Consider the following 20513-nt stretch of genomic DNA (forward strand, 5'->3'; position numbering starts at 1 on the left):
GACTTTGGAATTCTGGCCGACCTCGGGCTGCCTGCCGGCAGGATCACCCTACAGTTATGACTGCAACAGTGAAACATGAAGAACATCGAAAATTTCAGGAGTTGGCCGACCAGCACTTGCGAATGGCTTCTACTTCGGGCACTGCACGGCAAGAAAGACTGATGTAATGGCATCTGCTGCATGCTTTATACCCTTGACATCATGGAAGAAGAAACAGCAACCGACGCAGGACCCAAGACTTTGATAATCAGGCCGGCTGAGGGCTACCTGCAAGCAAATAATCCAAATGTAATGACTGCAACAGTGAAACACAAAGAACATCTCCGTCCCACCGCCTAGACTGGAGCCAAGATTTCGAAAGTGAACACCCCAAAGGATGAGCCCGATGCCAGGATAGTCAAACCCATCTCACAGTAACCCATCTCGATTCATCAGCTCTAAGGCCCACTTGGCTCCAACACAGCCAGAGTTGAGGAGATAAAGGTCAGGGTGAGAGCTGAAAATCAGTCATGCAATCGAATCCAACCAAACAGAAGAGAACACAGCCAGAACTGGAGACCACAGATCCAAGGAGCTCGAGGAGGAAATCAAGGTGATTGAGCAGAGGTTCTGGGAGGGAGCCCAGAACCAAAGGAATAAGGCCTAATTACACCTGCGCTTGCAAGAAACTCATTAGCTGCTCCAGATCTGCTGCTTTTAGACTAACAATGACCTCAATGACAGAGTTAACAAAACTACCAAAAGGGGCTTGGAGATGCACTTAGCTGGCAAAGAATCAAATGCTCAGGGCTAAAGTGGAGAAGCCCAGAGCCAGGGTGGAAAAGGGGAAGACTCTGTAGAGAACGCCAGTGGTGTGTCAGGTGAGACGGGCAAAGCCACTTACCTGGAGGAGGCCCCCTTGATCAAAAAGGGACTGGGGATACCAACAATCTGAGATGAAGCCTTGTCCGAAATAGGCACTGAAGGTGATCAGTTCTGAGGAGTTTCAGTTGACACCAGTGCTGAGGCTGCCAGGGAACAGAGTCCCTCCAGACCTTTAGGACTGACTGTACAGGTATAGATACCAGGGATGAGGAGGAGGCAAACTTCTTACTATCCTCTTTAGCCAGTATGGGGTCCTTAGAAGACTGCTTATGACCCCTCTCAGACTTATCCTGAGGGAAGCAGCAGAGTAGGAGGTGGCAACAGCCAGGAGGCAGCCCTTAAAGATCACCTTGGCCCTCCTCTCGTTAGCAGCCAGAGTACCAAACAACCCAGATAAAAAAAGGGGTCTCCAGATGGCCACTCTCAGGCAATAAATGTACTGATCCTGTGCATTTTGTGAGGGGAGCTTGTGTGCACACCCCACACACAAATCCTTTTGAATCCATGCCGAAAGGAAAAAGGAGAAAAGCACCAACACCAAACTAACACACTATGCAGAAAAACCACTAAACAGCCTAACACTATTGAACTACAACCACAACAAAAAGGAAACCACTCTAAAGGTGGGAAAGTCTATACACACAGGCAGACACACAGACACACACACAGACAGACACACAGACAGACACACACAGACAGACACACACAGACAGACACACAGACAGACACACAGACAGACACACAGACAGACACACAGACAGACACACAGACAGACACACAGACAGACACACAGACAGACACACAGACAGACAGAGACACACACAGACACACAGACACACACAGACACACAGAGACACATACACACACAGACACATACACACACAGACACATACACACACAGACACATACACACACAGACACATACACACACAGACACATACACACACAGACACATACACACAGACACATACACACAGACACATACACACAGACACATACACACAGACACATACACACAGACACATACACACAGACATAAATAGCAATTACCTACCAACCATCCTATTTACACCCACTATACTAAAAATCCCTTTACTCTCCTACACTGTAGAACAAACTGACATCAAATTCCTATGAAAAAAAAAACATACTCCATCATACCCATGATCAAACTGCTATCCTGGAATGGTGACAAACTACCTCTGAGGTATTCTTGAGGGAGTGAGGGATTCAGGTAGGTGAGAGCCTGGCAGCTGAAGTCTTGAAGATATGGCCAGCCTCAAGAAAGAGTCAAATCAGATAGCTGTAGGTTCTAGCCAGTCAGAAAATTCAATGGAACTAACTTGCAAAGCTATTGCACACAAGTAAATGAGGGCTGCAAGAGAGGGGTATTTACTCCAATACCTAAAGTCTACAGAGAAAGAATAAGTCAGAATAGTTAAGTACAGTTTTATCGCACTTACCCTAACTGTAGATGTTGGAGTACATCGATGTTACAGTACTAATCCTTGGGACTTCCAGCCGCGAGGAAGCCCACAACCAACCCTACTACCAGAATTTTAGCATTATCCCAAGCCGACAGATGCTCAATGACCAACATCTAGACATCCGGTTATAAAAGTAGGGTGGCCGTCAGCATCATCTTAAGGTCCTTCTAAGCAAAGAAAAGCAGTTTGATAGCCAAGGAAGAAAACCTCACCAGCTGTCTGATGTGAATGCAAAAAAAAAAAAAAAAAACACAAGTATAGTTGGGATGAGCTGAAGTAATTCTACATACAGGCAGAAAACAGAAGTGGTCCTTGCAAAGTTGAGGAGCAGGAGGGTGGGAATATGTACTGCAACACTGATCTAGTCAAACATCTGCAATTATGGTAAGTGGGACATAACTGCACTATGATCTTGGTAGTCATTGTTGCAGCACTGATTCTTGGGAAGATTCCCAAAGCTACTTTGAGGGTAGAGATTATTGTAGGATTAGGAAATATTTTATAGGATGGCAGAAGTGAAACCTGTCCTGGCGCAGGGGACCTGTCCCAAGTTACAGGGTTTAATAAAGGTGTGAAAAGAATTACAAGTGGCTGCCTCTAGGATGGTTTTAGTGGGAACTCTAAGGAAAGCAGTGATAGTTGCCCCATGCCTGATGAAATGGGCTCTAATTTGGCCATGAAGAGACCTTCCATGGTGTGCAACAACCAGTTTGCAATCCTCTTAGAGATGGTTGGCTTTGAGACAGGCTTGCCCTTTCCCCCCTTTGTGAAAGATCTCAACAACTGGTTTGCCCTGCCTGTAGTCTCTGCTCTGTCCAGGTAGTACATGTGTTTGTGGACATCCAGTAAGTGGAGGATTTTTTTCTGCTTTGTCCTGGTGGTTTGGGAAGATGAATTGCAGATGGATAGCCTGGTTAAGGCTGAGTTCTGAAATTACCTTGGGTGCAATGGATGAGTTTTTGTTCTCTAGGTTACCCTGTTCCTGATTAAGACAGTGAAGGGCTTTACAGACATGAGAGCTTGCAGTTCAGAGACTCGTCTACCCAAGGTGATGGCTATTTAAGGAATATGGTATTCCAGGTGAGCATCTTGAGAGGTACAGTAGTAGCTGGCTCAAAGGGTGGCAGGATTGTTTTTTCCAAAACAAAGTTTAGCCCCACACTGGAATGGAGTCTCTTCCCAGGAAGCCTCAAGTGACTCACCCCTTTTAGAAACAGTTTTATGTGGGAGTGAGAGATGTGTAGTGGAGTAATCTGCAAGCAGGCTGAGAGAGAGGCACGGACCTTGATGCTAGAATAAGAAAGGCCCTGTTCAAATAGGTGTGAAAGGTAAAACAGTACTGAATTGATGTCTACTTGAGCTGGGTAATTTGTTGGCTGGGACAGATGGAAAATCTCTTCCATTTTGCCATGTATGATTTTCTAGTTTTAGGCTTTCTTGCCTCCTTTGGAACAGATTGCAACTCTTTTGGGTAAGGCATTCTGGTGGGTGTCATGACTCAATCCTCCAGGAAGTCAGAGTGAGTGATGCCAGGATGGGGTGCACAACTGATTCCCTGATTTGGCTGAGAAGTCTACATCCTTTGGGAGCATGCAAAACATCCTCTTGCTGAGGGCAAGGAATGCAGAGGCTATATCAAGGCCCAGGTCTTTATAAGTACCCTCAGAATCAAGAGTAATGGGAGAAAGGCATACAGTAACCAGTGGGTCCATGTGAAGAAGTCATCCATCTTCCAGCTTCCCCACCTTGTGTGTTCTGGAGCAGTACCTTAAGTTATTTGTTGTGGAGAGGGAAAAAAGTGTATAAAGGGGATTCCCCACAGAGTGGTGAGAGCTAGGAATACTTCTCTTTTCAACAACCATTTTTTGGAACTAGCAAGTCCCTGCTTAGGGAGTCTGCAAGGGGATTTCTGTGGCCTGGGAGGTACAATGCTATGAGAGTGATCCCAGAGTCTTGGCCTAACATCCAGTTTTTTCTGGTAAGGCTGTACAGTGGCTAGACACAGTCACCCCTTGTTTATATACTGCATCTGTGAGATTGTCTGCATGGATTTTTAAACTTCCTGGGCTTAAATGCTGTCAGCAAACTTAGGTCCGGGAAGGCTGATGGCATTTCCTTTAGAATGATGTGCAACTTCCTCTGTTGTGGGGACCAAATGCCCTGTACCTTCAGTGGGCCTAAGGGGGCCCCTCAGCTACAGTTCGGACATCTGTGGTGATGAACTTGTCTGCTCGACTCAGTGACAATGGCTCCTAGGTTTTTTTGTAGGATTTCCTTCCATTTATAGGGGTTCCTTTCCCCTTGCTCCCATGTCTCAAACTGCGTTTTTAGGGACAGTATATTGCTCCCACACTTTTCATAAAGGGACCATCGGGATACATGAAGCAATGTACCCCAAGATGCTTAAGGACTCTCTGGCTAAGATAAACTGTTTTGTGAGTAGGTTGTTCAAATCTGTCAGAAAAAAATATTTTGTCCCAAGGGAGAAATGCTTTCTATTGGGTAGAGTCTACCAAGGCACTCAGAAAATGGATCCTTGTCTGAGACTTTTCTATGTTTAACATGAGGCCCACCTTTTGGAAGCTGTCTGAAGTCCACAGGGCATACACGGTCTCTGAGGTGATCTTCCCTGGATGAGACAGCAGTCTAGGTAGGGACAGATGTTTATCTCCAGCATTCTGCAATGTGCTATTAGGGGTGCCAAACATTTTGTAAACACTCTTGGGGCAGTAGAGACCAAATGGTCTGAGGTATTGTCTGGGACTGATTGCTACAGGAACATGAAGGTAAGCATCCTTTAGATTCCTACCGACCATGGAGATGTCCTGAAAAATAATGGGTAGCAGCTTTTGCAAAGTTAGCATCTTGAATTGTGGGACATAAAATGTATTTGTTCAGCTTGAAGAGATCCAGAATAGGTCTCCAGGTTCCCCTTTATCTTGGGACCAGGAAGAGCCTTGAATAAAAGCATTTTCCCTCTTGACCTGGGAGAACTGGGATAACTAGCTGTATGGACCCTTGGAGCAGTAAATCTTTGATGACAGAGTAAGATTTTCTTGTTCCTTTGGAGGCCTTGGTATGCCCAAAAAGGGTGGGATTTCCCTGAAATGGATATAGTATCCTTTTTCTATAATGCCAAGGGTCCATTGATCCTTTGTGATGTTTTTTTCCACTTGCTTGACAGGAAAAGCCCTCCTTGTCAAGGGCCCAGGAGGGAGGGTGAGGGAAAATATAGTCACCGCTGTACGCAGTACTGGGAGTGCTCTTTGGCAGCACCTGATCTCTGTGGCTGTTACGTTTGCCATCTTCTGGATTGCCTTGGTCTTTTCCACAAGTAGGCCTCCCCTTGCTTTGTCTAGGCAGTAAAGGCCAAGGTTTACAGGGACAGTTTTGAGTGTACCTTGAGGTGGGGGGCAAGAACAGTTGTTTGCCTTTTTTGTCTATTTTCACAAAGACTTGTTCAGCTGGAGGTCCAAACAGGAACTCTGTCTAGTAGGGGAAACCAATAACTCAACTTTTGCCTGGCCTGACAATGGCAGAGTTCTGAGCCATGCATGTTTGTGGATAATTGAACCTGTGGTAGCTCATCTACAAGCATCATCTAATGTGTCATATCCACATTTCAAAGAGCGTCTGGCAACCTGTATGGAATCAAGTTTTGCTATAATTTTACCTTAAAGTGATTCCAAGTATTTTACCATGTGGAATTGGCAATTTAAAGCTCTCATGGTCAGGGTTACAAAAGTACAAGTTTTCTTGTCAGATCTGTCCAATATTCTGTTTTCCCAGTCATCAAGTAAAGGATTCTTGGAAGGTCCTTTGGGAACCCCTTCAGTACATTCAGTGGAAACCACAGAGGGATCAGCTTTGGGATTTCTGTAGAGATGCTTCTGAGAGTCAAGCACTTGATAAAATCTGTCCGATTTCCTGGGCACAGGTGGTAAAGGAGTGTGGGTGCAGGGCTATATCCTCAATCATCTAAGCACAATGTGTACTGGAGGAATCTTACTACCTTCCTGGAATGTGTCTGTGTTTAGGAAAACTGCTTACTTTGCACAAAATTAAAAAAGGTTGCAATTGTGAATGTGCCACCAAAGGGAATGTCTTTGGGTGGACAAACTGAAGAGTGTGCATCATCCCAGAGTCAGGGCAGGTTTGCTGTTGTAAATCCCCCAAAATAAGAGCTGCTCTTCATCTTCAGAGGATGAGTCTTCCTCCGCTATCTTTTGGTTCAATAGTTACTCATCAGGCCAGCAACAAGCAGTCCTATGGCAAAACCATTGTCCCCTCTCTTGCCAGTATCCTATTGCTCCCAAAGACTCCATCCTTGGTCCACTGCTGTTCTCTCTATTTACCAACCAGCTCTCCTCCTCCACACTCACCACCTCATTAGTACAATATGCTGACACCACCTTTATATGTGCCATTTGTACAATAAAAGAACATCATTCCCTAACTCAGAACAGCTTTACTCTAACCAAAACATGGTTCACTAGCACTAAACTTCTTAATCCAGAAAAAACAAAACATTCTTTTCAGCCCAGGTAGGGTCTCCCCTTCAGACAATAATTTAGCATAATTCCAAAGATAATATCCAAATAACCCCAACCACACACACTAAACTTCTAAGTGTTGAAATTAACAACTTGAGATTTGAGATTCAACATCCACATAGCACAACCCATCAAGAAAGTAAACAAAAAAAATGGGCTCATCTACAGGAGCAAACAATTTATCACCAGATATACCAAAGCCACAAATGCAAGGACTCCTCTCTTATCCATCCTCCTCTGTGCCTCCCCTATCCTGACTAATCTCTGCCAGGATGATTTAAATAAAATGGAATCTTGTTACAGCAGGATTGCCAAGGTTGCTACAGAAGCCTCATATAGGACCCATCACTTTCTATTCCTTAAGCAGCTTAACTGGCTTGAGATGCCTCAGCTACTGCTACACAATCAATTTTCAGTAGCACACAAGTTATACTACCTTCCTGATAAAACCCCTGCACTCCATCATCCAATTCAACACTACACTACCACTAGAACCTTAAGATCTAGTAACCAGAACCTATTAAATGTCATCAAATGTAAGAATGATGCTGGTAAGTCTCTTTGGTTGTGCTATTGTAATAATCTGGAATACACTACCAAGCCACATAACTTCTAAAAGCTCTACTATACAATGTAAAAAAAAAAAACTCCTGAAAACCCACTTTTCAAACAACTGGCTATGCTCCTGTTACTCCCCAAGATAATGCATACCAATGCATTGTTAGGATGACAATTGTGCAATAGCAGTTCCTCTGAAAGGTTGTTATACTAATCACACCTCAAGGAATGTCACTACTACTCTTGGCATCTACTGTATAGAAACAAGACCTATCCATTATAGAGTTAGCAACAACTAAACCACTACCTGGGCCAAAAACAGTTCCATTCACTGAACATTCTTAACCACCTTGCATATTTTTATCCTTAAAAATTGTGTGTGCGCTTTCTACCTTGCAGATTTTAAGCCTACAATATTATGTATGTAATTTTGATTGTGTTTCTTTGAAAATTTATTTGATGCGTTTTGCAATTTCTACTTTATGTGGGCTTATATTTATCCTTTATATTGTATTTTTGGAGCTTTTCTCCCAGAGCCTCCGCTGAAAATAAACCTGGTGTCCAGTCAGACTTTCCCAGTAAACGAATGTAAAATAAAATAAATAAAAGAATAAAATTGAAAGGCTACTTCCCTTTTTCTTTTAGTTGGCGTGAGAGAAGTCTCTGAAGAGGGTTGTGAAGGTTCTCTGGATTTATGGAAAGCAACAAATTCCTGTTCTATATTAACCAGATAGTACAGTTGTGTACCTACCATAAATGTAGATGTTCGAGTGTGTTCACTGTGCAGTCATTACACTTGGGTTATCCTGCTGGCAGGCGACCCATAGTCGGCCCGAGTTCCAAAGTCTTGGTCTGGCGTTGGTTGCTGTCGCATCTTCCCTGACGTCAGTGCGCCAGGGGTATAAAAGTTGCAACCGCCATTTTCTTCAGTTTTTCTTGCCCCAGATGTCAGGTGCCCCCAGATAGGAAGGCTGAAAAGATAAAAATATGCCAAACAACCATGCATATATTACTATAAACATTTCCTTCATCTACAAGCAAATACACCACATAGGTTGTATAGAGTTGAGAAGTACAGAATAGACCCAGCAAAGAGGGGGATGGTGGGTGGGTAACCTGGACTGCAACAGTGAATACACTCTAGCATCTACATTATCGTGTTTCACTGTTGCAGTCATTACACTTGGGTAGAATCCCAAAGCTGAGGTTGGGTGGCTGGGTCTAGATTGGATTTGGGGAGGCTAACAAGCCCTGCAGAACTGCAGTGGCAAAGCCTGCTCTGGATTTGGAGTAGAGAGATGGGTGGCAGTGCTTGGTGAAAGCGTGCACTGAGCTCCAGGTTGCAGCTTCTAAAATGTCTTTGGTTGGTACCCCTCTGAAGAAAGCTGCTGAAGTGGCTGCTGCTCTGGTAGAATGAGGCCTAATGCCCTTAGGCACAGATCTGCCATGTTGTGCATAACAAAAGCAGATGCAGTGTCCTATCCATTTGGAGATTGTCTGCTTTGTAATAGGCTTTCCTTGTGATCCTGCAGCATATGCTACAAACAGTTGCTCAGTTTTTCTGAAAGCTTTTGTTTTGTCCAAGTAAAATCATAGCTGCCTGTGTATATCCAAAGAGTGCAGAAGTCTTTCCCGTTTATTCTGGGAATTTGGGTAGGAAGTAGGCAAATGAATGGTTTGATTTAAGGCCACATTGGAAACCACTTTGGCATGAATGTTAGGTTTGTCCTGAGAGAAACCCTGTCCTGATGAAAGATGAGGATAGGTTCCCACAGCCATCAATGCCTGTAACTCTGAGACTCTTCTTGCTGAAGTTATTGCTAGGAGCAGAGCAGTTTTCCATGACAAGTATTTTAGATCAGCTGTGCTGGCTGGTTCAAATGGAGGCAGTGTTAGTTTTTCTAAAACAAAATTGAGGTCCCAGGTAGGTACTGGTGCTCTCCTAGGGGGTCTTATATTCTTTGCCCCTCTGAGGTACTGTCATAGTAGAGGATGTGAGAAAATATTAAGATCCGTATTGTAATGAGCTGAAATGGCAGAGGCATGGATTTTAATAGATGAAAAAGATAGGCCTTTGTCCAACATCTCAGTCAGGTATTGCAAAATCTGAGGTATATTAGGGACCAGTGGGTCGAGCCCTTGTGCCTGGTTCCAAGCACAGAATCTCTTCCATTTTTCTGCATAAGATTTCCTAGTGTTGGGCCTCCTGGCTTCCAAAATTACATCCATAACAGCTTTAGAGAGAGGTGCAGTCTGAGTGGCTACATTATCTGCCACGTTTAAAGTTCTGAGTTGACTGTGCAGAATCTGATTGTTTTGCTGTGTCAGAAGATGAGGGATTTGAGGTAGAGGCCAAGGTGGACCTTGGGACAAAGTCTTTAGGATTGGGTACCAGTGCTGGCATGGCCAGTCTGGTGCAATCAGGATAATTTTTGGCCTCTCTTGTCTGACTTTTAGAAGCACCTTGGTGAGAAGAGGCATCGGAGGGAAGGCATAGACTGTTGGGTTTTTCCAGCTGAATAATAAGAGCATCCACTTTCCATGCTTGAGAGTGATAAGTCCTTGTGCAAAATTTCTGTATTTGGCAATTGTAAGAGGAGGCAAAAAGATCTATGTCTGGGCATCCCCATTCCCTTGTTATCATGTTGAACACTTGTGGATTTAGCTTCCATTCGTGAGGATCATTGAGATTTCTGCTTAGTTCGTCTGCCAGTGTATTTTTTGTTCCTGGCAGGAATTGTGCTTGCAGATGCACCTGGTAGGTCAGTGCTGTGTTCCACAAAGCCATGGCTTGTCTGCATGGGGGGTAGGAATGTGTGCCCCCTTGCTTGTTTATGTACCACATAACTGTGGTATTGTCCTTCTTTATTAATAGTTGTCCTGGATCTATTTAGGTCCTTGAAGGCTGTCAGGGCATTCTGTACAGCTAGCATCTCTTTTTGATTGATGTGAAGATGCATTTGTTCCTTGGGCCACGTGCCCTGAATACATTTTCCTGCCATGTGTGCTCCCCAGGCATAATCAGACACATCTGTTGTTATTGTCTGCCTGGCTGTAGGTAAGGTGAAAGGCTGTCCCTTGTTGTGGTGACAGGCCTGGGACCACCATCGAAACTCCTGTTGTAGGCAGGGAATCAAGGTTATGATTGTCTCTAGGCTGTGACAGTGCTGAGTCCAAACACTTTTTAGATACCATTGTAGTTTCCTCATATGCAGTTTTGCATATGGAATTAGTAGAATGCAGGATGCCATGAAACCCAGGGCCTGCACAATTTTTCTTGCAGGGAGCTGGGTCTTTGTTGCCATCATTTGAAAGTAATGAGTCAGTTGCCTTTGTTTGTCTGGCATGAGATACGCCATCTGGGCAGTTGTATTTAAGCTTGCACCCAGGAATATTATCTCTTGAGAGGGCACTAGTTTTGATTTCTTTTTGTTTACTGTGTACCCTAGGCAAATTAGCAATCTTTTTACAAACGACAGGTGCTTTAGAAGAATGTCCTTGCTCTCTGCTTGAAAAAGGCAGTCGTCCAAGTAGGGATATATTTGAATTCCTTTTTGTCTGCAAAATGCAATTACTGGTGTCAGGCATTTTGTGAAGACCCTGGGCGCAGTAGATAAGCCAAAGGGCAATGCAGAGAATTGGTAATGCAATCAGCCAGCTATAAATCTGAGGCATCTTCTGCACGATTGACTGATTGGGACATGCAGGTATGCCTCCTTGAGATCCAAAGTAACTAGCCAAGCCTCCTTGCCCAGCATGGGCAGAAGTTGTTGTAGTGTTAACATTTTGAATTTTGAAACATCCAGGAAAGTATTTAGGATTGACAGGTCCAGTATTGGTCTCCAGACTTTGTCTTTTCTGGGTACTAAGAAAAGTCTTGAGTAAAATCCTTGTCCCTGTTCTTCTTGTGGAACTTTTTGAATAGTTCCCATATCCATAAGAGCAGCAATCTGTTTTTGTGCCTCTGCCCATTGGTTTTGTGGCAGGTTTGGCATACCTTTTGGTTTTGGAAGCAAGTGGTACCTGTACCCCTGAGAAACTATATTCAGCACCCATTGGTCTTGTGTGATTATGTGCCAATTTTTTGAGAAAAGTGCTAGCTTTCCCCCTAGGGGTGTTGTCAACTGGTAAGAGCTTGGCATTTGCAGAGGGAAGTCATTGTGACTGTTTCCTTTAAGGTTGTGATTTGTCTTCTCCTCCTTTGGGGGCTAAAGCACCCCATTGTTTAGGTCTGTAGGAGCCTTGGGGCTGAGATCTGCTCTTGGGCATCTGTATCGGTTTTTCGTGGACTTGCCGGCTCTTATAGTTTCCTTTTCGCTTTTATCTGTATCTGCCTCTTTGTGGCCTGTCTGACACTGGAAAGGACCAATTTTTTGAAGGCCAGTTTCTGCTAAATCTAGGTGGTTGAATCTGTAAGAAATCTTTCACCGTTTGCATTGACTTTGCTTTATCCTCCATTTTCTTTAACACCTCTTCTGCCTTAACACCAAACAAAGTATCATGCTGTAGTGGAGCATCTAATAATTTTACTTTAACATGGTCAGGTAAACTTTGTTCTTTCAACCAAGCATGTCTTCGAATAACTGAGCCTGTAACTGCGGCTCTACAAGAAGCCTCTAATGAATCAAAACCACATTGCAGAGTATGCTTTCCCACTTGTTCAACTGCATGCAATAAATCCTGCATTTCTTTACTGTCAGGACTTTCTATATTTGTAACCATTTTCTGCTTTAACAATGACATGAGATACTGTTGATATTTAAGCATGTGAAACTGACAGTTTAAAGCTCTTACAGCTAAAGTAGCAGAAGTGTAAACTTTTTCCCCCCATCTGTCCAGAGCTCTGGAATCCCTATCTGAGGGGACAGGATTTTTGACAGTGGAAGCTTTAACCCCTTTAGGACCCTGAGAAATTGTTTCTTGGTCTGCAGCGGGGTTTTTGTAAAGAAATTTATGAGTACCTGTCTGGCTTTACTGGTGCAGGGGGTAACTAATCTGGAGACAGACTGGATTCAGAAAAAACATCTACAATATCAAGCACGGGGGGGGGGGGGGGGATTAGCCAGGGGCCTGTGCTGAGGTAATAAAAGGAAATCTCTGAGCCTTTTCTTGGATTCTGAGTAATCCTGGCTCCCCCAATGGAAATGCTCCCGCATGGTGTGCAGTGTTTCCCCAAAAGAAAAATCCTCAGGAGGTGAGGCTGAAGGAATGGACTCTTCAGCATCAGAGTCCTCATAGGGAGGGAGAGAATAGCCCTGATCAGAAGAATCAGAGGAAATGGAAATCTGATCAGAGGAATCATAATAAAAGTGTCTTGCCTAGGCCTTTTGTTAGGAAGGGGAAATGGGGATGGGAGCCCCTGATTAAAGTAATAAGGTCTTCGGCCATCTTAAGCATCTATTTCTTTGGCATGAATGACTGTTCTGGAGAATGCTGCACTTGTTTCCTTGTCTTTAATGGTGTTTTGGACTTTGCCTTTGCTGCTGTAGTAGCCTTAATTGTAACCTGTGAAGGTCTGAAAACACCCTCAGAAGCCGGTGCCTGCTCAGCGGCTCCGGACCCATCTGAGGGTATAGTTTCCGTAGGCCCAATACCTTGAGTTTCCACAGGCCTCTGTGTCTCCACGTGGCTGTCGGTTACGGCCTGTGGCTCTGAGGTAGCGGGCGTCAGGAGCTGCGAAAGCGCCTCACTGAAAACCGGCGAACCGGCAACTGGCCTAGAAGAGGCTTCATCGTCAGTTTTGGACCTCAGATGCGTCTTTTTCTTTGTCTTTGCGTTTTTTATGCATTCCGGTCGTCTGTTGTTCCGACGGCATTGTATAATTAAAGCGTCGTCCAAAATAATGTAAGGCAAAATCAAACAGACGTTTAATAGTGCGTTTATTGAATCTAGCACAAAACGGACAACTAGTAACATCATGGTCAGCATGGAATGCAGTAAGTGTGAAAGTCCTTATGAGGTATTTGCTTCCCACAAGAAATACAATTAACTTTTACTGACATCGGTCTGGAGCAAGAAAAAGTTTCCCCAATGGGGTACTTAGCTTTACTGAAGACTTCGGTTCTGAAATTCAATTTTGAAAATCTCAGTAGTCGGCCGACCGGCACTTGCAAACTGCTTTTGCTTCGGGCACTGCGCAGCAAGAAAGACTGAAAAAAATGGCGTCGGTTGCAACTTTTATACTCCTGGTGCACTGACGTCAGGGAAGATGCGACAGCAACTGACACCGGACCAAGACTTTGGAACTCGGGCCAACTACGGGTCACCTGCCAGCAGGATAACCCAAATGTAATGACTGCAACAGTGAAACATGATGAACATCCTGGATTTTGGTCTGAAATGCAGGGGCTGAGGGTGGATGAGAGGCCAGGGTGGGGATGCATTTCAGTTTGAATGATCATTACAGATACAGCCGAGGGATACAGCTGTCCTATCACAACCTCTGAAGGAATGTTGGAAGGTGAGGGACATGCAAGGTCTCCCTGCAGGACCATTTTTCATATGTCAGATGCCAATGCGTGCATAGTGGCTTCAGATTCCACTGACATGTGAATGGAAGTGGCACTCGTGGGTAGACCAGGAATAATGGCAGCCTCCAGAGGAGTCGCACCAGAAGATTCTGACTTAACAGTAGTCAGTCTCAGGGGCTGTGAATGACCTCACCAAGCTCTTAGGTCAACACAGGATGACGCAGTAGTTTTTTTCTGTGGTCTTCAGATACCTAGGTGTTTTTTTTTTTTTTTTTTTTTATCATTTCGCTTTAAGGATTACACCAATGGCCATCACAGCAATTGCCAGAATTTGAACTTTGTGATGCTACTGAAGAAGATAACTCCACATGAGCTGGAAGTATCTCTGCCCTACATTTAAGGGATTTTGCATGAAACTTGGCACAGAGTAGTTAGCAACATTGTTTGGCTTACTATCACAACTTGGAAACTGCATCAGTCGAACGCCATATGGTCAACTTGCAGTTTCTAAGTGGGCAGAATGTCAAACTCAAATCCACCAGCTACACTACAGCAAACAGGTAGCATCAGTCAAGCATTTGGGCTCGACATTCTGCAAGGGGATCGCGGTTCAGTGAAGAAGAGGGAATTTAGTCCATTTCCTCACTGAAGTGCGACCTCGGAGTTGGTATATTTAATGTGCAGGGGTGTGTGGGAGGCGCAGCCCCCAGCATGAGGTGTGCAGGGGGGCATAACCCCCCCTACAAAATAGAATTAACGTACCATTGACTGTACAGTCTAACGGTACGTTAATGTGCATAGCAGGAGGTGAGTGACATCATTTCCTATGTTAAATACATTGAACCTTGGCTGTATGTATTAATTTTCAGTTTGGTTTACTTTTCAACATTCCAAATTCCACATTTAGAGTTGACATTTTAAACACTCGACAGATACAGTTTCAAAATGCCAATAGTAAACCTCTAAGGCCCCAGGCAAAATGAGTGAAAAATCTTTATGTGGGATTTTGTTTTCCATAGGACAGTTAAGTTTTTTGAACATTACAGAAAAAAATCTCCCCAACTTTTCCTTCCGAGCACCTTGACTCTTCTGTTATTACCATGGTAAATACTTGATAATCATGACTTAAACTGCAATGTATCAATATGCTCCCTTTTGGTATAGCTGATACACTGCAGACAAATTTTTGCTAACATATTAACCTAATTCATCAGTAAGTAGAAGCAACGGAAGGCACTACTCCTTGTGGCCTGATTAGATGAGGAAATAAACATTCAAAATACATTGGGAGTATCTGTAGGTGGTATTAAGAATGTACGACTTTCCCCACAAACTTAATCCAGCTGGTTAAAGAAATAGACATTCAGTCAGAATTAAACAATGGAAAACAACCAGAAAATTTCAGATGGGATGGGGCACTAAACAGGGGTGCCCACTTCTCCCGCTAATCTTTGTTCTGTATTTAGGACCACTGGCCAATAAGATACACCTCTCAGGCATGAAGGACTACAGAGGGAAGAGTAAGGATTACAAAATAACAATATTTGCAGATATATTATTTTTAATGGATCCAGGTAAGGGCCTAAACCCTTTATTTCAGATATTAAATTCAAATAAATAGCAGGATACACTGTGAATGAAGGTAAAACAAAGGAAGGCTGCATGTGTAAATTATACTCCTACACATGCTCAAGTTCAACATTTTAAGTTTATTGGGGCATCACAAAATGAAGTACCTGGGTCACTTAACTCAAGGGACTCCCCAAAAGTAACACTGTTAAAAATGACAGAAAAAAATAAACTGGTACAAAAATGCGAAATGCTTAAAGTGGGTACAGACCAAAAACTGTAGCAATTAAGATGCTTATTCTATCATTATTAAACTTCAACCAATCCTTTTGGCAACAACCAGTAAAACAAAATTGGGACACAAACTCCCCTCTAGTTATATCTGGAATAAAGTATGAAATGAGAGAACAGTACGACCTAGGAGTGACAGGGGACTAATGGTGCCTGACTTACTAGGGTATTCTCCAGCAACTCCGATAAGACTAGGCTATTACTTACAGAACAATAATTTTGAAGCAAACTGGAAGAACTTGCTACTAGAAAGCAAGGGAGTATATAGTAACAATGGCCGATTAGGGATGTGGGCACTTCTGGTGTAATCTATAGGACAGGGACTTTCACAGAAGAATTAAAAAATCTAATGAAAGAAGTGATAAGGAAACAGCAAGTGACAGGTGTAACTTTGATATTAAGCCAACAGAAAGAAATCCTAATTTCACTAGAAATATAACCCTGGCCAATAACTGGGAATGTTTGGAATGGATTACAGTATTTTTGGAATAGATGAGGAAGAGCAACAAAAGACTAACTTGCGAGGAAATAAGAGAAATGTTACGGGTATGTGGGAAAGAGGGAATCAGACTTATGGGTTTGCTAAGAATTTTAGAAAAATAAGATAAGGAAACAAAAAAGAAAGTAGACTCAACTGGGATTAATTCAAGCCATGACAGAAGCCAGAACAGATAGGGCAATTAAATAAAACAGTGAATTGATTACACACACACACTACAAGAATCCCAGAAAGGCAAAGTGACTTAAAAACTGGGTTAACTGGGAAAAGATGATAGGAGAAGTAGGGCTAGAAAAACCTTGGCAAAAGATTTGTGAAATCCCAAAAGATTAACAAATGCTAGGAAGTTTCAAATATTTGGATGGAAAGGTCTTCATAATTATTATTCACACCATATAGAATACGCAAAATCTGGCCTGAGATAAATGTCTACTACTGGAGGTGCTAGCAAGGAAAGCAAAAAAACTGCAAATATTTCATTAAGATTTCAGTCAATTGAAAATAAAAGTTATAGGTGAGACATGGCGATATTCTCTAGGAGGGTATGTACTAAATTATGTAACAGAGCAGAAGAACAAGTCACCCAAAAGAGAATCTCATTTATATGGTTAGTAGCAAAAAAATTGCCAAGAAATGGAAGTCAGCAGAAGTTCCAACCATACAAGAAGTGGTAGATCTAATGAAAGAACTTAGTGAACAAGAGGGAAAAAGTTTTTAAATGCAGGTTAGCAAATATCACACAAATTGCAAATCTGGGATCAGACGATTCTAATCTAGGGGAAGGGAGCAGCAGAAGAAGATAGGGATGGAAAAGTAGAGTAAGGGAAAGAGAGGGGAAGAGATACTGGGACTGAAACCCTAGAAAGAATAAGGTAGGAATTTGCTCACTTGGTACAAAATGCATATGTGAAGACTGGATACGAAGTGATAGCAATATCATGATTGGTCAAGGAAGTGGACTTTCTACCTCTAGAGAGAAAAAGTTGAAGTATTCGTTAAATAAACTAAATTACTTTATTTTTATGCATTTGCTATTTTAACCTTAAAGTATTGGGTTACTTCATTATCAGTTAAATCTATTTAAAGTTGGCTACTGAAACAGATTGGTGCAACATGCATGTGGAAAGCAAAACATGTATAGAGGATATGAGAAAAAAAGTTTGTTAAAAGACATACTGGCACCAAATATGACAAGTAAAATAAGACAATGTTTGGGTAACAAAAAGTTATTGATGGACTGAGTTGTTTGATGTTAGCTGGCTCTAAGCTGACACTTTCCAACACAAGAGGAAATATAACTATTGGGTACATGCAAAAAAAATCACTGCAAACAAAAACGGAATGTAACACATAGAACATGAAAAACTGTTTGTATGGTTAAGTGCATCAAACAAAATGCGGCTACATTAAAAAATGTAAATCAAAAACAAAAGAATACCTGATCTTTACTAACAGCAGCACTGCCACCTTCAGCTTCAGTTCCATTCACATTTTTTCCCTTTGCTGAAGTTAGGCATGGGGACTCTGGGATAAGAAATGTAGCAGAAGTAATCTTCGACTCTTCCTTTTCAAACACCTCCAAATCTTCTAATAAAAAAAAAACAGCATTACTCTGACAGTCCCTACTCCGGGTGAGAATACTGAATATCTAGTTATAATAAAACACCAGAGTTTCAATCACAAGATATAAAAATAACACAGTTGGATAGATTTACACAGATACATAAAAACAGTGCTCAACTAACCTACTATATTTTCTTGATTAATGTAAAGAATTACTATTCCCTGGTTACTTACTAAAGCAAAACATGTGTTGAGTTGCTTACTACACCTCAACAAGATGAGGTAATGTGGATGTGTTGGATATCCAAGATCTTTCCTGTCAGGTTCCGAGAAAAAGTGCTGCTGCAAGAGTTCAGGAATATCTCACTAATATCTTAAAAAAATAATTTCAGTGCTGGTTACAGAATGACATCACATCTGGTCACCTGATTTTGATACAATACATATCCAGAGCATTGCTAAGATCTGTTACAGCATCTGAAAGCTATAAAACAATTTAAAAAACTTGCACCCTTCCAGGGTAGCAATTAGTCCCCCCCCCCCCCCCAGGACAATATAGAAAGATTCCTAGTCCTAGTTTTACCAAACATTTTTGTTTCTGACTGCAATCAAATGTGCAAGATAAAATTTTTACAGCCTAAACCAACCTACTTAATTTTCAACCTATTTTTCACATAGCTAGACTGAGATTAATCTCTTCCCTTCCAGAATTCTCTATAAAAACATACAGTAGGCACCCTCTTATCCGGTCTTGCTGGGATTGGACCTTAGGCTGGATAAACAAATGGCTGGTAAATCAGAAAAAACATACAAAATAGCATTTATAGGTTATAAATCAACCAGAACAACAGGATTTGTGCTAGTATGCATTTTTCTAATGAATATGAACTCAAATGTATATTATTTAGTCCATTGGAGGTGGAAGTGTTGTTCTTCTCTGCTGTCTTTTGCAAGGGCTACAGCAAAAATTTGATGGTTGGTTAAACAGGCCAGTTAAAAAGAGGCTGGATAAAAGGAAGTCTACTGTACATTTAATCAGTTATAACACTGTCTGACATACAAATATATCTCTTCGGTCCAGTAGGACCCACTGTTGATGTATTTTTAGCACAAGCAGCTTTACAAACATTTTTATCACACATCTGTACAAATCAGTGTGATAGTCAAATGACAACATTCTTTACAAAAACTCCAGCTAGCTATGGTGGCATATGTTACACATGCATTGCCCTACTCTCCCTGGCATAGATGGTACTACCTCATATCACATATTCCAAGTAGCAATGCAAATTACAGAATATTTTTCTATACAAAATGGCTACCACCAGCCCCCCCCTTTCCAAAAAAATACCCCTTAGGGGCAGAAATTCAGCATCATTGTCAAATTTAATGTGATAAACATTGCGATAACCATGGTCTGAGCTCTGCATCTACTAAATAACTTCATTAAAAAACACTTTCGGTATGCACGTTACCCAAACATGTGGTCAATTCACATTTATTAGAACTGTCCAAGACCGAAAACTTCACAATGACAGACCATCATACCCAGGTTTGTTAGCATAATCCCATCCACTCCTTCATTGCTAGTGAAGTCTGCTGTAGCGAAACCTTTGTTGCTGTCAGTCTACAAATACCCAATAGTAACATTAAAAAATTTTCCACAACAGAGAAAACATAAGGCATGGCATTTTGGCAGATGCTTCTAATTTTTGCTTTTACCCATCCATCCTCAACTGCCAAGTAAACAGGTCAGCAGTTAAATGGTATCCATTTAAATTAACTAAGTGCAACACAATGACACTCGCATTTTAGGGAAAGCGTGCAATACTGAAAAAAAAAACAGCCACACCTTGTACTGCAGTTTCTGCATGATGCACATAAAAATACTACCAGGTAAAATTCATATTCCAACAATGATACAATACTGCACTATCCAAGATGCACATAACTTCAAGGAAAAAAAGTCAGAAAATGATGCAACTTGAATATAGCAGTTCATTTTTCGATGGGTTATGGTATCAACAACTTCGAACTGCAACTGTGAGAACCTGCCATAACAATACACCTGCTGCCCCCCCCCCCCCCAAAAAAAAAGCTTTGGGTTTGTAGAAATGCTTTGTAAACTTTATTTTTTTTTCAATATGTAACAAAAGCAAATCAACTGGTCAACCAGTTAAATAAAATATACAAAGAAAGTATACAGTACTTAACTAAGGCAAAGAACCAGACAGAATGGTATATTTAAAATGGAAGGTGAAAAGTTAAACTATAATTCAGTAAAAATTCAGGTCTAAGTTAGGATAAATCCATGATAACTAAAATAAACCTCTCCATAATACTACCATTTGGTGAATTTTTCTGTTGAACTTAGAAGAGAATTTGTATGCTTTTAAACATCTGCTTGTACAGGAAGAAAACCTTGAGGAATCTCCTGCAGATGGGTCCGAGTTGTTGACCAGAACCTTACAACAGTCTACATTCAAAATACTAGATTAAAAAGATGCACAAAGTCCTATGAACATAGCCGAGAGATTACGCTGACCAAATGCACTGATCAAAAGTAAGGCATATATTACACAGCGTTTTTGCAAACTGGAATTTATTTTGTTAGATCTCTCAACTATCCCTACTTTGGAAAGAGCATTCCTAGTTTCAT

At 42.0% G+C, this 20513-nt stretch overlaps 1 protein-coding gene across 1 annotated transcript in view; it reads right to left on the reverse strand.

Moving 5' to 3' along the window:
• LOC122797745 (centrosomal protein of 192 kDa-like) overlaps positions 1 to 20513 on the reverse strand; it is a 1194871-nt gene that overhangs the window by 412847 nt on the left and 761511 nt on the right. Inside the window, exon 12 of the mRNA XM_044066270.1 lies at positions 17730 to 17878. Within this exon, the coding sequence (XP_043922205.1) occupies positions 17730 to 17878 (149 nt within the window). The remainder of the gene's footprint in view (positions 1 to 17729; positions 17879 to 20513) is intronic.

The sequence above is a fragment of the Protopterus annectens genome, chromosome 3.part1, assembly GCF_019279795.1.
Source record: "Protopterus annectens isolate FY-2018-M chromosome 3.part1, PAN1.0, whole genome shotgun sequence".
Taxonomy (NCBI): Eukaryota; Metazoa; Chordata; order Ceratodontiformes; family Protopteridae; genus Protopterus; species Protopterus annectens.